The following is a 13294-nucleotide window of genomic DNA, read 5'->3' as shown; positions in this document are numbered from 1 at the left end:
TCCATTCTCAGTGTATGTGCACATATCACGTCACCAAAGTTGTATTTTATAAGCTTATCATCTTAATTTGAAAGGTCAGGTAAACAGTAATTACAGCTGTTATATAAATGTATTGGAGTATAAGGTGGCATAAAATTAAATCAAAATTGTATAAATGAACCTTGTTGTATTCCACTACTCCCTTACTGCCTCATAAATCTGATGAAACGCTTTCAATGGGGGGTATTTCCCTCTCTTATGAATGATAAACGTCTAATGTTCTTGTTATCTGTTTGCTCAGTGGAATCTAAGAAGTGAAAGCACTCTCATGATGAAAATAATCATAGATAACGCCAGTCACAGAGGGAAAAAAGGGGGGCGATTGGCAGCACTATGACTGAAGCTGATTGGTCTGTCCTGGACAAATTAATGACAGCGGTGCTTTCACAAAAGCAGGAATAAATGGATGGAGAGAAAGATTTCCCACAGATGTGTGATCGACAGAAGATATGTGCATCAAACTGTTGTTATAAAGCCTTAGTTAGTGTGTAAGCAGCTAGAATCATGAAACCTTGTACAGTTATTCCATAATATGCAGCAGCTTTGCTCCACGTTCAGTAATCATTTCTGAATGCCATCTTTGTTCATCTTTTTTATTTGATCCTTTTAAGTATAATACATTAAAACAAATACAGTACATAAAACAAAGAATGATTAACACAAATGCTTCGTTAAGCCCAGCTATAGCTACAATGGCTTTGCTGCATTTTTGCAAAACTTAAACAAAAAAAGCTTTCAGTTTATTGTTTCCTCCCCAAAAAAATAATCAAAGATCTTTATTGAGGCTCAAAAACAAGAGAGAGTTCATGCATGTGTGTTTGATGGCTGCCTATAGCGCTCCCGGGATAGACAACTGTCTCTTTAAGCAGACGGCATGTGCATTACATTCCCATGTTGAGAGACCCAAGTTCAAAACTTGAGTCTGCCTCGCCGCCCATGAGCTAGCTTTGGATAAAGCACATATAATCAATCCTAAATTTGTCCCTAACACGCACCAGCCACAGCTGTCCAGACACCACAGAGAGAAAAACAAGCACTTGTCATCGACTGGGCCAGTCGGGGCTTAAATTGGAGCGGAGCGCTTTGCTGTAAGGGGGCCCCCCTGAACGGGGGGGAAGGAACTTAAGCGGAACTAAATCCCTTTTCTGACAGATGTATGGCAGATGAGTCTGTCACAGTGGCTGAAGGAAGGAGGGAGGGGCGACAGAGAAGAGAGGGATGGTTAAATGGATGGATGGATCGGGGCACTCATTTCTTAGAGGGCGAGGAAGATGTATGCGTGTCTAGCAAGTCTTAGTACAATGGAGAGCCTCTGACCTGCAGTGTTTTTGTACATAATTGTAAGGATTCTAACTGAAACTTTATAACAAGACTAAGACTCTACAGCATGGGTCAGCAATTAGGTTCAACAATGGGCCAGTTGCTTTCAGCTAGTTCATTTGTTTTCTAGCAGACCTGTTTGTTTGTTTCTTTTGATCCAAATAAGATTAAAACTGACTTATAAAACTAGTTAGAGAGTTCCATTGCTCTGTTGAAACCGCCTGGTGCAGAGTGAGGCACAGTACCCTCGCTCTCTCCTCATATGGGGGAAATAACAATGATTAGAAGTTATGAGGTTGTTGTGATTTACACAAGCCTTTTGTTTACATTGTTATTTACAGCAGATTTATAATGTTAAAGTTTTGGTGTGAACTATAAAAACTCTTGTCAGGGGGCCGAACTTTTTTTGGTCTACAGCCATGCTAGCGTCTTCGTGTGGCTGCACTTGAGCTAAATGCTAATAGCACGCTAACAATGATAATGCTAATGTGCTGATGCTGAGCAGGTATAACGTTTACCGCATTACGCCATCTTGGTTTAGTGTTTTTGCATGCTAGCATTGGCAAATTAGCGCTAAATTAGTATAACGCATTGCTCATAAACCAAAGCTTTGGACAAATAACATTCTTTTGAACTGAGGATGGCGCTAAAGGGAAAGTCAGGAGATTGCCAGCATGATTAGAATTCATCCAGAAGGGGGATATTAATGTTTTTTTTTCAACAATGGTTGTTGAGATATTTCTGTCCGGAACAAATTGGTGGACCGGCACACCGACATTACCATCCATTGAGAAAATAACGGAGGCGAATACGCTTCATGATTAGGGGCCAAAATGCTTATTACAGTTTCATTTCCTTTGGCAACTCAAAATGAGGCTCAGCCAGCTCAAATAAAGCAGCGCTGGAACAGTTCAGCTCGGACAGAACAAACAAATGACAAACAAACAAACTTTGTGAAGGACTCAACCTCTGCACCCATAATCAGAAACAAAAGGAAAATGTGCACTCAAGCGTGGCTTTTTTTAAGAGAATGTGTATAAGCAGCAGAGTCGGAAACAAACAGGGAGAGAGGAGGAACAGATACAGGAGGAGGTTGGAGGTTGTTACCGGGGAAAGGGATGTCTTGGTCTGTTCATCTGGACTTGCTGCCATGGCGACCCCTAGACAGACGGATGTATAGATCGCCTTTCAACTGCATTTCTTTGGACTTTCCTTTTACACGGCTGCTGGGCTTAAACGAGTGCTGAAACACAAGTCTCAGGTTTTGCCGATTAACAGCCTTTTGACGGATAGCGACACCTTTAAATTTACATAAAATGTAGATTCAACATCAACCAAAACCAGCACAAAAACACTAGAAGATATTATGGCACAAAAATTTTAAGCGCTGGAGAGAATTCTAGGCTGATATTGTGACATTTACTGTAGGTCCCAATTTCACAAAGCAAAGCAGGTACAATAGCAGCTGATGTCAACTTTATTTATACGGTTTTATTCAGCGCCAAAAAGTTAGCAGGGACAATGCTCCCAGCAGCAGGTGACACACTGTTAAAACCCACGAGATTAAAGAGACAGTGACTCTGAGGCGACGCTTCTGCTGGGAGCAATGGGTCCTTTTGTTCCTGAGTATGTCTCACCATAGTCCAACCGGTCACACGTGCTGTGCTGTGGTGGGCTCCAGCCAAAATGCCACAACATGTGCTCATTGCTTCCATTTTAATGAAGTCAATGTGGAAAGAAGTTAACATAAAAAAAAAGAAAAATCAGATTTCAAAGATCAGAAGCTAAGTTTGATCAGCTCTTCTACAAGCGACAAGAAGAAAGGAATTTCACATGTTCACACAAACATTAAGAAAAAGCTATCAGACGAAAACATACTCTTAATAAGGTGAAAGTCAACGTTAGACTTTTTTCTTCTGAGGGCGTAAAAACTCAAATGTGAGAATCTCAACGTAGCCTTTATAGTGTCAAAGCCAAGAGTTTAAATTAAAGGTTTATTTACATGATTCCCTTATGAGACTCGCCTAATTTCCCAAAATCTTTGTAGCCTAAATGCTTGATTGCACCATCATTTAAAGTGGAAATCAATTTGTTCCAATAAAAGTGAATTTGCTTGCAGTGCGGTACTTTGGTCAATTTTGATCGGCGGATTTGAACTGTTGACCAATAACGAGTCATCTTGACAGTGCTGCCCTGTAAGGGAACAGAGAGTCTCAAATGGAGGATGCTATTGTAGCTTATTAGCAGTGTTGCACCATCCACAATCATTTATCCTTCTCCTTACACACTTCTTCCACAAAAGAAAAGGAGTCGATGGTACAAATACATCTTTTAAATAACTTTGCTAACAAGCTTGCTATCTGCCAGCTAGCAAGTTAGGCTTCAATGAACGTCGCTCATCACTCGTGAGAACGGGACAGTACTGAGAAAACAGAAGAAGTTCAGCGATTGTAGCTGGCTAGCATGTGAGCAGTTAGCTTTCCAGCTACAGTAGTTCGCCAGCTAGCCTCATAAGTCATCCACTTCTAGAAACACATATTTAGAAGACGCGTGGTCTATTTTTGCCGACTTATTAATCTGATGCCGTTGTACTAGAAAGCAGAAAATGAATGCAATCACGATACTTCATTGATTGCTGATTCTCTTTTCCTTCCACCAATCAATCCACTAATCAATTTCCAGGTGTTTCTATGACTGGAAAACAAGCCTCTGAATATCCATGTTTTTCAGGACACGTAGGAAGCCTGCCAGACTAATTCTGAACTAAAAGCCACGTTCCTACAACAATACTTTGGTGTGAAAAATGAGAAGCAAGAGTGTTTTTAGAGAGTGTAGAAACCTGTTGGAAATACATAGTGAGCACATCATCATCATTTTAATTTTGGAAACTATCCCGAACCTGACTGAAGATTGCTCAGTCAGTTGTGTTTTCATAGTTTGAAAAGAATCTTAATTTACTCAGAATTCATACTAAATTAGTCTGCCTTAAGGTTAAAAAAGACTTGATCAATTTAGACGTCCACTGACGACTAAGTGTGACTATTAGTTCGATTTACGCCACAGTCAATCTATCTTTGTGAAACCGGCCCCAGGAGCTGACGCTGACGCTTGCCTGACTATGGGTTTGCACGCTGGTCATCTCACTGAATGACAGTCTCCACACTCCCTGCATCACTCTGCTGATTTGTATGTGACACACTGTGCGTTTCGAGCACTGGTCTCTCAACTGTGAATATTAGTTTCCTAGTTGAGTGACCAACGCTCAAAATTCAGTTAAAGCACATACATCCAAGCCTAAATTTGTCCTGAACACACCAACAGCTGTCCAGTCACCCAGGGTAAGTGGGCCAAAGACGTTTTTCAAATATTCTTGTTGGCAAGCCGCCCTAAATGTCAACTTTTACATTTTTTATGAATGAAGAAGCGTCTTTTCATTTAAAAAAAAATTCCTTGCGATGTTTTTTTTTTTTTCACCTTCAGGTAGCTTTTTTTTTTTTTCATTTTCCATTGAAACTTTGCTTTTGTGAAACCAAGCCTGCAGCAGAAGGCTTTGAATCTTCAAGTAAAGATGTACAAAAAGACACAAAAGCACCCGCTGCAAAAGGAGAAAAAAATGGCAAAGGTTTTTTTAAAAAAAAGAGATAAACTAAATTATTTATGCACCTGCAGCATTAATCTTAAGGAAATGTTTCTTCCACACAGCGTGGAATTCAGTACATTTTTTAAAATCCCTTTTTTTTTCTCAAATGCATGTTATATTGCAGTTTTTTTCTACCATAACATAACCTCAGTGCATTTCAAGCCTCCATAAGAATATGAAGCGTTTAAATTTGGGGCAAAATTGCTCAAAATGCCTTCTGTTCGTTTCATTTAAAACCCCTTCTTCAAGTTGTAGCAATGAAGTGTGCTCCCGTACTTTAAGTAGTGATTGACATACACATGGTCGGTATTCAAGACAAAAACAAGTCCATGGTTTCCTTTTGAGGAGAGCATCATGCAAACTGCAGCAGGATAGATGAGAAAGAAGCAGAGCGCCCGCTCTCTCGTCGATATAGTCTTAGAAGCAGTTTCTTTGTGATCAAGCAGTTTTTTAGGCCATGAAAAACAGGAAAGGGATTCTGTTGCAGCCTTGCATCCATTCAAAGTGCTTGAATTAGATAGTTGAGTATAGTTTTTGTTTTTGTTCTTCAAGCGCAGATATTTGTTGGGTTTTTTTTTTAGACTTTACAACAACCCCTTTCCTTTTAGTTCACCCACTTTCAAATTAGGCTAAAATTTCCTCCCTTACACAAACTCTCTGTCTCAGGAAAAAAAAGGAAAAGAAGAAAAAGATTACGTTGAGGTGACCACTCCTTTCACCACCGGTTCTCTGTTAAGGTACGTGGCCCAGTAGACGAGGTTGAAGGTTCCAAAGAGGACGGGAAACACTATCCGCGACATCTTGTCGATCTTGCTGACGCTGTTGTAGGTCTTCTTCGGGTCCACCATCTTGGTCTCAGAGGCCCGCAGCTGCACCGACGTCGTGTTGGAGATCGTGGAGATGGACACATCCTTGGTGAGGTTGGGGGTGTAGTTGACACCCGCCGAGCAAACGTTGTTGGGCTTCTTAGACAGCACCATGGGGTCCCGTTTCTACAGCGGGACAGATTACATTGAGCAGTGAATTAGTTTTAAGCCCTCTACAGATGTCATTTGCTCTGTTATTGCCAGTGTTTTTGGCCTGAGATAATCAATGTTTTTCATCCTGTCTAGAATGATTAGTGATTTTACAGACATGAAACATTTCTGGCAAAACATTCTCCTAAATTGCAGGGGTGCTGTGTAATTGAATTTCACTCAGGTGTCAGTTGGATTTATATTTATTATGTTTGTAATATGCAGGTATTTGTTTTAGTGCAGCTGCTAGCAGATGCGTGACAGTTGTCCTGGGCATCTGTGGATCTACTACAACAAGCAACTTCAGTGCAATTGACACATCTAAACAACTTAGATGTTCACATTTTACCGTAAGTGTCATTTGGGAATACCACCTTAAAATGTTATCCATTGACACCAAAGTGGTTCCTTAAAGAAATAGTTTGATGGTTTGGGAAATACACTTATTCACTGTCTTGCCAACAGTTCAACAAGAAGATTAATACCACCCTCACATGTCTATGTAGCTGGAGCCAGGAGACAGTTAGCTTAGCTTAGCATAAAGACTGGAAACAGGGGGAAAACAGCTAGCCTGGCTCTAGCCAACTGTAAAAAAAAAGTCTTTGTGCTAAGCTAAGCTAACTCCATATAAATACTCTATATAAATAGAAGTAGTATCAATCACCTCATCTAACTCTTGGCAAGAAAGAAGCGTATTTACCAAAATGTACTATTTCTTTTAAGCTATTCAAAGTGCCATGTTAGTGCTTTTGCAAGATTTAGCCCATTTTCCACACCATATTGTTCTCATCTGCCAAACACAAACCCTTTATATGAAAGAAATTGCAAAACTCACATCATCCTTTTCACAGTTTTCACGCTTGTTTTTCAAGGTTACTTTCTTATAACATAGCTCATGAATACAACTATTGGCAATCTCAAATCATATAAAAGTGCATCCTCAAGCATACCACCACAGACAAAAGGATCCCTACAGACAACTGCATTATAATGCAATCACATCGTAACTATTAAATGTAAATGATGATCTATTTAAAGCAAGTTGCACCTCTGCAAGTTGATTTTCAAATGCTGTAGGAAACCAGGCTGCTTAGAAGGTAGAGAATCAGCCTAAAAAGTTACTGTATGCTTTGGAGAATAGTTGACAGTGATGTATGTTATGGTCATGTAATTTAGTGCCCACAAGCTGTACCTTAGGGTGCTGTGCTTCCAGAGCCTTCTTGCCGTCCCAGGCCCAGCTCCTCTTGGTGAAGTAGTTCACCGTGGCGAACTCGATGAGGGCAGAAAAGACGAAAGCGTAGCAGACAGCAATGAACCAGTCCATGGCTGTAGCGTAGGCCACTTTAGGGAGCGAGTTCCTGGCGCTGATGCTGAGGGTGGTCATGGTCAGCACAGTAGTCACCCCTGGGTGCAAACAAAGGCCGCGACAAGTTCAAATTGAGTTTTTACAGACCTGGCTGGAAACGCGTAACAGTCTCCCCTCACTCAACAAAGGTGGGCGCTTTGATAACTGCCAGGTACCGCAGTGCTGCTGCTCAGTGGGCAAGTGTTATTGTTCTCCCCTTTGAGAATGTGCATGACAGGAATATTACCCAGGAAAATAAAACATTTAAAAAAAAAAAAAAAGTAAATGAGTAAACGACCAGCTTCACTCACCAAAGACAGTCCTTGCAGGAACTGATTCTCTGTTTAGCCAAAACGACACCTGGGACAGGATTACAGTCATGAAACAGGGCATATATGTCTGGATGACAAAATATCCAATCTTCCTCTTCAGGTAGAAGTGGGCCATCATCACTGTATACTGTCCTGAGGGGGAGGGAAGAAATAAAAAGGATATAAAGTTAGATAGGGACAATAAACAAGGCCAGTGGTCTCTTAATGACAGAGATGGCTGCTTGAAGCTGAATCACACCAGGATAAACATTTTGCACATGGAGGAATTATTACGGTGTGGTTTGACCTCCTTACGGCACCACAGGTGTTGGGTTACCACATCATCGTTCCTAAATTACTTTTACGACCAAAAAGTTGACCGTATCTAAAACCGGCCGGATGGCGCTCAATCACTGGATAAAACGGGCACCAAGTATTATTTGAAAAGTGGTAATAACCTCCTCTCATGCTTCTCCCCCAACGACTCTACCTCTCCTCCTTCCAGTAATGAAATAATTAGAGGTGGCGGAAAGCGGCGGAGGTGGAACAGTTAAAAAATGAAGCTGCGATAAAGAGAACATTTCATATTCAATCGAACGCAACCTGACTTCAAATCCATTATTAAACTGAGAAATGAGAGCATGTGGTGTTAATTATTACGAGGACACGACAATAGATTATTATGTGGTTAATGTCTGGGATTTCGACAATGGGGCGATGTGACAGTTTGAGGTAAATGTGGAGTCAGAGGGAGTGTGTAGTGCGGGGGAGAGAGAGAGAGAGAGAGCGAGAGGGGACACAATATTCAGCTGAAGATTGCATTTGAGGCTTTAAAAAATCCTCTCACCAGCGGCTGCAGGCACTGGTAAACTATGAAAAACCCAATGACTATATTCCACACACTAGGGAACATGTACACAAGCAGCTCTCTGTCTGTCTGTCTTTCTCTCTCTCTCTCATCTCTCTCTCCCCCACTCCACAACACACTACAACACACACACACACACACACACTCAGAGTAATACACAAGGCTTTCTCCGGGCAAAATCGGATTTTTGAACCTCCCTAATCCCTGGTTACAATCTGCATCCTGCCATCAGTGAGAGAAAGAGAGGGAGTGTGTGCGAGTGTGTGTGTTGTGTGGTGTGTTGTGTGTGTGTGTGGAGGAGGAGGAGGAGGGAGGGGGGGTGAGGCTTCCTGTCCTGGGATACTGACAGAGCTCTAAGACCCGCCCACTCCGCCCTGCCAATCCCGGCACCGACACGCACACATACACACTCTGAGACACACATGAAGCATGATTTCTAACTGCTGACACACACACACACACACACCTCAGGACACATTCTAAGCCACGGAGAGGGACACTCACTGCTGCTTATCACTGGTGGGATGGAGGGGGGCTAACCGTGTGGACATTTTCTATCTTTTATGCAGTTTTTTGTTGTTGTTATCTGACAGCCGTTTGTGGAATAATGATCAAACATTCTTGATGGGACTGGCTGGCGAGCGAAGGGAAGAAGAAGCAATTCAGGAAATGCACTGTGGGCATCGACTGGCAGCAGCCTGAAAGTGAGGTAAATTAGTTTTTTTTTTGCAGGCGCCCCCTTGCTAAGGCGAAACAACAGCACGTATCAACACCAGCACCACGGCCATGCATCCATCAGGAGATCCCTAACACCGTTAAGTTCAGCCTGAGACCCCGTCACCTGGGCCCTCTGACGCCCTCATGACTCCAGGCCGTCTGGCTCACTACCCCGTCAACTTCAGGCGCTGCAGACCTGGGAGACCCCAGGGTCACCTTTGCCCTTGATGCATGGATCCCGACAGGACTGGGGGCAGAGGAATTAGGAGGAACATGTTCCTCTGGTGGATCTTATTGCTTTTATCCCAAGGATTTGTATTTCACAACGTCCAAGGGGAACTTCCTTTTATCGCGGGGAACAACGCTGCCATGCTGGTCAACTGGTGAGTAGGGAAAAAAAGAGTGATTTTTGCCTTTAAATGTCTTGCCTGAAGAGACTACTGACTTTGCTCTGGAAATCAGCTAAAATATCCCAAAGCATACTATTCTTTACAAGCCCTACATACCGTAGCTAGCACTGTTGCTACAGCACGCGTTATCTACTTTTAGAGCTGGGGAGTTATTTTAGGATACTGCTGTCTGAGACAGGAGAAAGCATATCCTTAAAGTCTTTGAGGATATGAAGGAGGATATTAGGACACAAGTTGTTTTCTTTAATGGGAGTGCTGTCTAAGACTAGATGTCAAAATTAAAAGGCTCACAACAACATGTCTGTCCAATATTTTGAGCTATGGACATTACATTAAAAGTGTCAAGATCTATGATCATTATCAACCAATATCAAATTCTAAAAAAGGTACTTGTGGTGGCTAGCATCTTGTTCTCTTGCTTTGAATAATTGCAAAGATAAACATAAAGTATGCAAAATGTTGAAAAAGTTCCCCCATTGGTTCCCCACTGACTTTTAGAAAAGAGACTTGTTCTTATTGAGGCCACGCAGCCAGAGCCCGGAAACCAAACTGTTAATGCTTAGAGTAACAGCACAAAGAAGGCCAGACAATCATTAATTGACTGCTGTTTTGAATTTCATGTTTACAAGTGCTTCATTACTTTGTCTAGACCCAGTAAAAACAGCAGGCGACTGTCAGACTTATTTTAATCAAGCAGGTAAAAGCTTGCTTCTGCCTCACGTTTTTATCAGAGCAAAGAGAAATCTTCTGGCCTTCACAGCAAATGCCCCTATTTGGGCACATTTATTGCCCTTAATATATAACTTTTCAGCCTTTTTGATGAAGTTGGACCCAATGCAGCCATGGTTGGCCTCTATGAAACACATCTTCTGACTGTCAGATCTTCTTGAAACTTTTTAATTATTTGAACGACAGAGCTCTCTACAGGCTCTTCAGACTTGTACATAATAAAATATTGAATATAGTTATGTTGCAGGACACACAAAGAACTGTGGGAAGTTGTTGCTGAAGTTGTAAAAAAAAAAAAATGTCTTCAGGTTGGGTCCACATCTGTGATTTACACCTCTAGTAACAGCTGTCAACTGCATCCAAGGTGGTAATAATCCATTTAAAGCATGTTAATATTTAAGATGTATATCTGAAAGTGTCATATTTGGTCTGTGAAAGTTATTAGCAAGAGAGTCAAACACATACAGAAAGTAAATTAACCTACTGGACTGGATGTGACCCCTGAGCTCAAACTCATCAGCAATCTCCACCACTGATTTGGATGCTTTCCAGACAGAAGCTTTGAGCTGCATGAATGATGATTCCCCTGCCTTTAGTCCTTCGGCTAAATGGAATTCACAGATAATGTTTAGCATTTTCTTGTAATAGTCTGAACACCAGATGGTGGTTTGCTGATTTAGAGCGAACAAGGTAATGTCAAGTACACTGTCAGACATATGAATACATATAAAATGACCTTCACTATTGATTAAAGGTCCATTTAGGAGAAATTGAATATAATATTCATAAGTATGTTTTCATTAGTGTACAATCACCTGAAAATAAGAATATTTGTGTTTTTGTTGCCTTAGAATGAGACGTTTTATCTACAGTTTTACTGAGTCCGCCATGTTGAACCGCCATGTTTCTACAGTAGCCCAGCACGGACAAACCAAACACTGCCCTAAATAGGTCCATTCGACTTCTTTGCGAGTTTCGCGCCCACTGTAGTTTCTCCTAGTGTAGTGGTTGAGTCTAAATCCCACTAACTGGTATTTTAAATGATAAAACTGATCAATGATGGAATGATGCTGAAAACTTGACATAATTTGACGGCTTAATTCTACAACAAACTGACAATTATTAGCTTCTCACATTGAATCGTATTTTGTGTTTGGCCTGCTATTATTATCATTGAACACTATCAATATCACCTGATCAGTTGACTGATTTGTTTTCTTGTAGTCTTTGGGCATTTGGAGAAATTTCAATTTTCAATGGTACTGGACAAGAGAAGATGCTAATGACAAAGAAGGCTAATGGAAATACTCATTTCAAGATACTCTGTGGAGTCTTTGACCCCTACAAGTTAGCAAACATGCCTAGCTAGCACACAGGATTTAAAATATATAAAATATAGTGTTTGCTATTGGTTTATGAGGTCTTAAAGATGCACACAATGCCTTTTAGTGAGTAACACTGACTGTAAAGATAACTAAGATAACTACATTTGTTTACAAAAAAAAGAACCACAGGGCAGCTTTAATTTATATTGTATTCTAGATGGATTTCCCAGAAAACTACCTGATAAAAACAATTTAATTTGGAAGTTTTATGCTCTAAAGGATGCTAATATAAATAAATAGAGTATGTCAGCATTAAAAAAGACGTTTGCCAGCCAGACATTCAGCCTTTCGGCCAACGTTTTGTCAACTGGTCAACTAACTCGCAAACTGGTCAACGTGCCAACCGATCAACCATCCTGCCAGTGAACCAGCAATTTGGCCTTCCAGCCAGGCAGCAATGCACTCTCTCCACCGACGAACCCTTTAACCCTTCCCTCAAACCACTGAGTCAGCCGGCAAAAGCGAGGTTTCAGTTGTGGCTCGGAAATAAATAAAAAAAACGGGGGAAATCCACACTTTTAATAATGATTCTACTAGAAACTGGAGGGAAGTGTATTACAGTTTCGTTTTACATAAGAGTATTAAGCAGATGCCTTTCAACGCCCCCGCCCCCACCCCACCCAACCCCCACGTGTCAGAGCGAGGCTGTCCAATCCCAGCGTATAAACAGACACACACAGATTTATTTTTCTGTCGTTATGAGGACCTTTCTTTAATTTGAAGTCAAACTATTTCCATTATGCTAAACTTCACATTTAAACGCCTCCAAACATACACACAATAAAAACAACCTTATTTAATGTTTCATCTTAACAGAAGCCCTACCCCTAACCCACAGCTCAGGTCATTGTGCGTACCATTTAAAATGTTTTCACTTGGTAGGTTTTTAACCATTACTGTGAGGACATTCGGTCCTCAGGAAGATAAATGTACAAGAGCACATACCCACAAACACACAGATACACTCAGGGACAGCCAACCAACCAATCCCTCACTGATCTGTGATGTCATCTTCTTATGCAAAAGCTGATGGGTGGTTGGATGGGGGGGATTAACCCTAGGTCTCAGGTCTCTCTCTAGCTCTGTATGTGTGTGTGTGTGTGTTTGTGTGGGTGTGTGTGTGTGCGCATGGGCTCATGTGGGGATAAGTGTTGTTTGACAGGGCTGTCCGGGCCTGTAGACAGCTGGTTGTGTGAGGGATAGGCTACTCTCCTCCACTAGCCTCCACTCATTGACTCTGATCTCCTGATAATGTTTCCCACATTTACTCTCTGCCTCGCACGTCCATCTCTCCTCGCAGCGTTTATCTTTTCTAATCTAGAATTAGTTACATCACGTTATTTGGAATTACACTTATCATGCATCACATACAGTATGAATTTATCCAGGGAAAAGATGCACAAGAAAGGTGAAGAATAAGGGCGATGGAGCGGATAAGTAAAGTGAGGACAGGAGTTGCTTGATGATGCTTTTGGCAGCATCTGGGTTTTTCTGCTTGAGGTTTCCTCATTTAA

General features: G+C 41.4%; 1 protein-coding gene across 1 annotated transcript in view; it reads right to left on the bottom strand.

The window, feature by feature from the left end:
- Window positions 1-643: 643 nt before the first annotated feature.
- Window positions 644-13294, bottom strand: part of LOC118340011 (gamma-aminobutyric acid receptor subunit alpha-5-like) — a gene marked incomplete at its 5' end in the record, with an annotated part of 27899 nt that continues 15248 nt past the window's right edge. Inside the window, 3 exon segments of the mRNA XM_035677854.1 lie at window positions 644-5991; window positions 7208-7419; window positions 7672-7824. Coding sequence (XP_035533747.1) covers window positions 5692-5991; window positions 7208-7419; window positions 7672-7824 — 665 coding nt within the window.

This window comes from Morone saxatilis, unplaced genomic scaffold, assembly GCF_004916995.1.
Source record: "Morone saxatilis isolate NCDOM2014 unplaced genomic scaffold, NCSU_SB_2.0 Contig6, whole genome shotgun sequence".
Lineage (NCBI taxonomy): Eukaryota > Metazoa > Chordata > Actinopteri > Moronidae > Morone > Morone saxatilis.
This window is presented reverse-complemented; position numbering and strand designations above follow the sequence as displayed.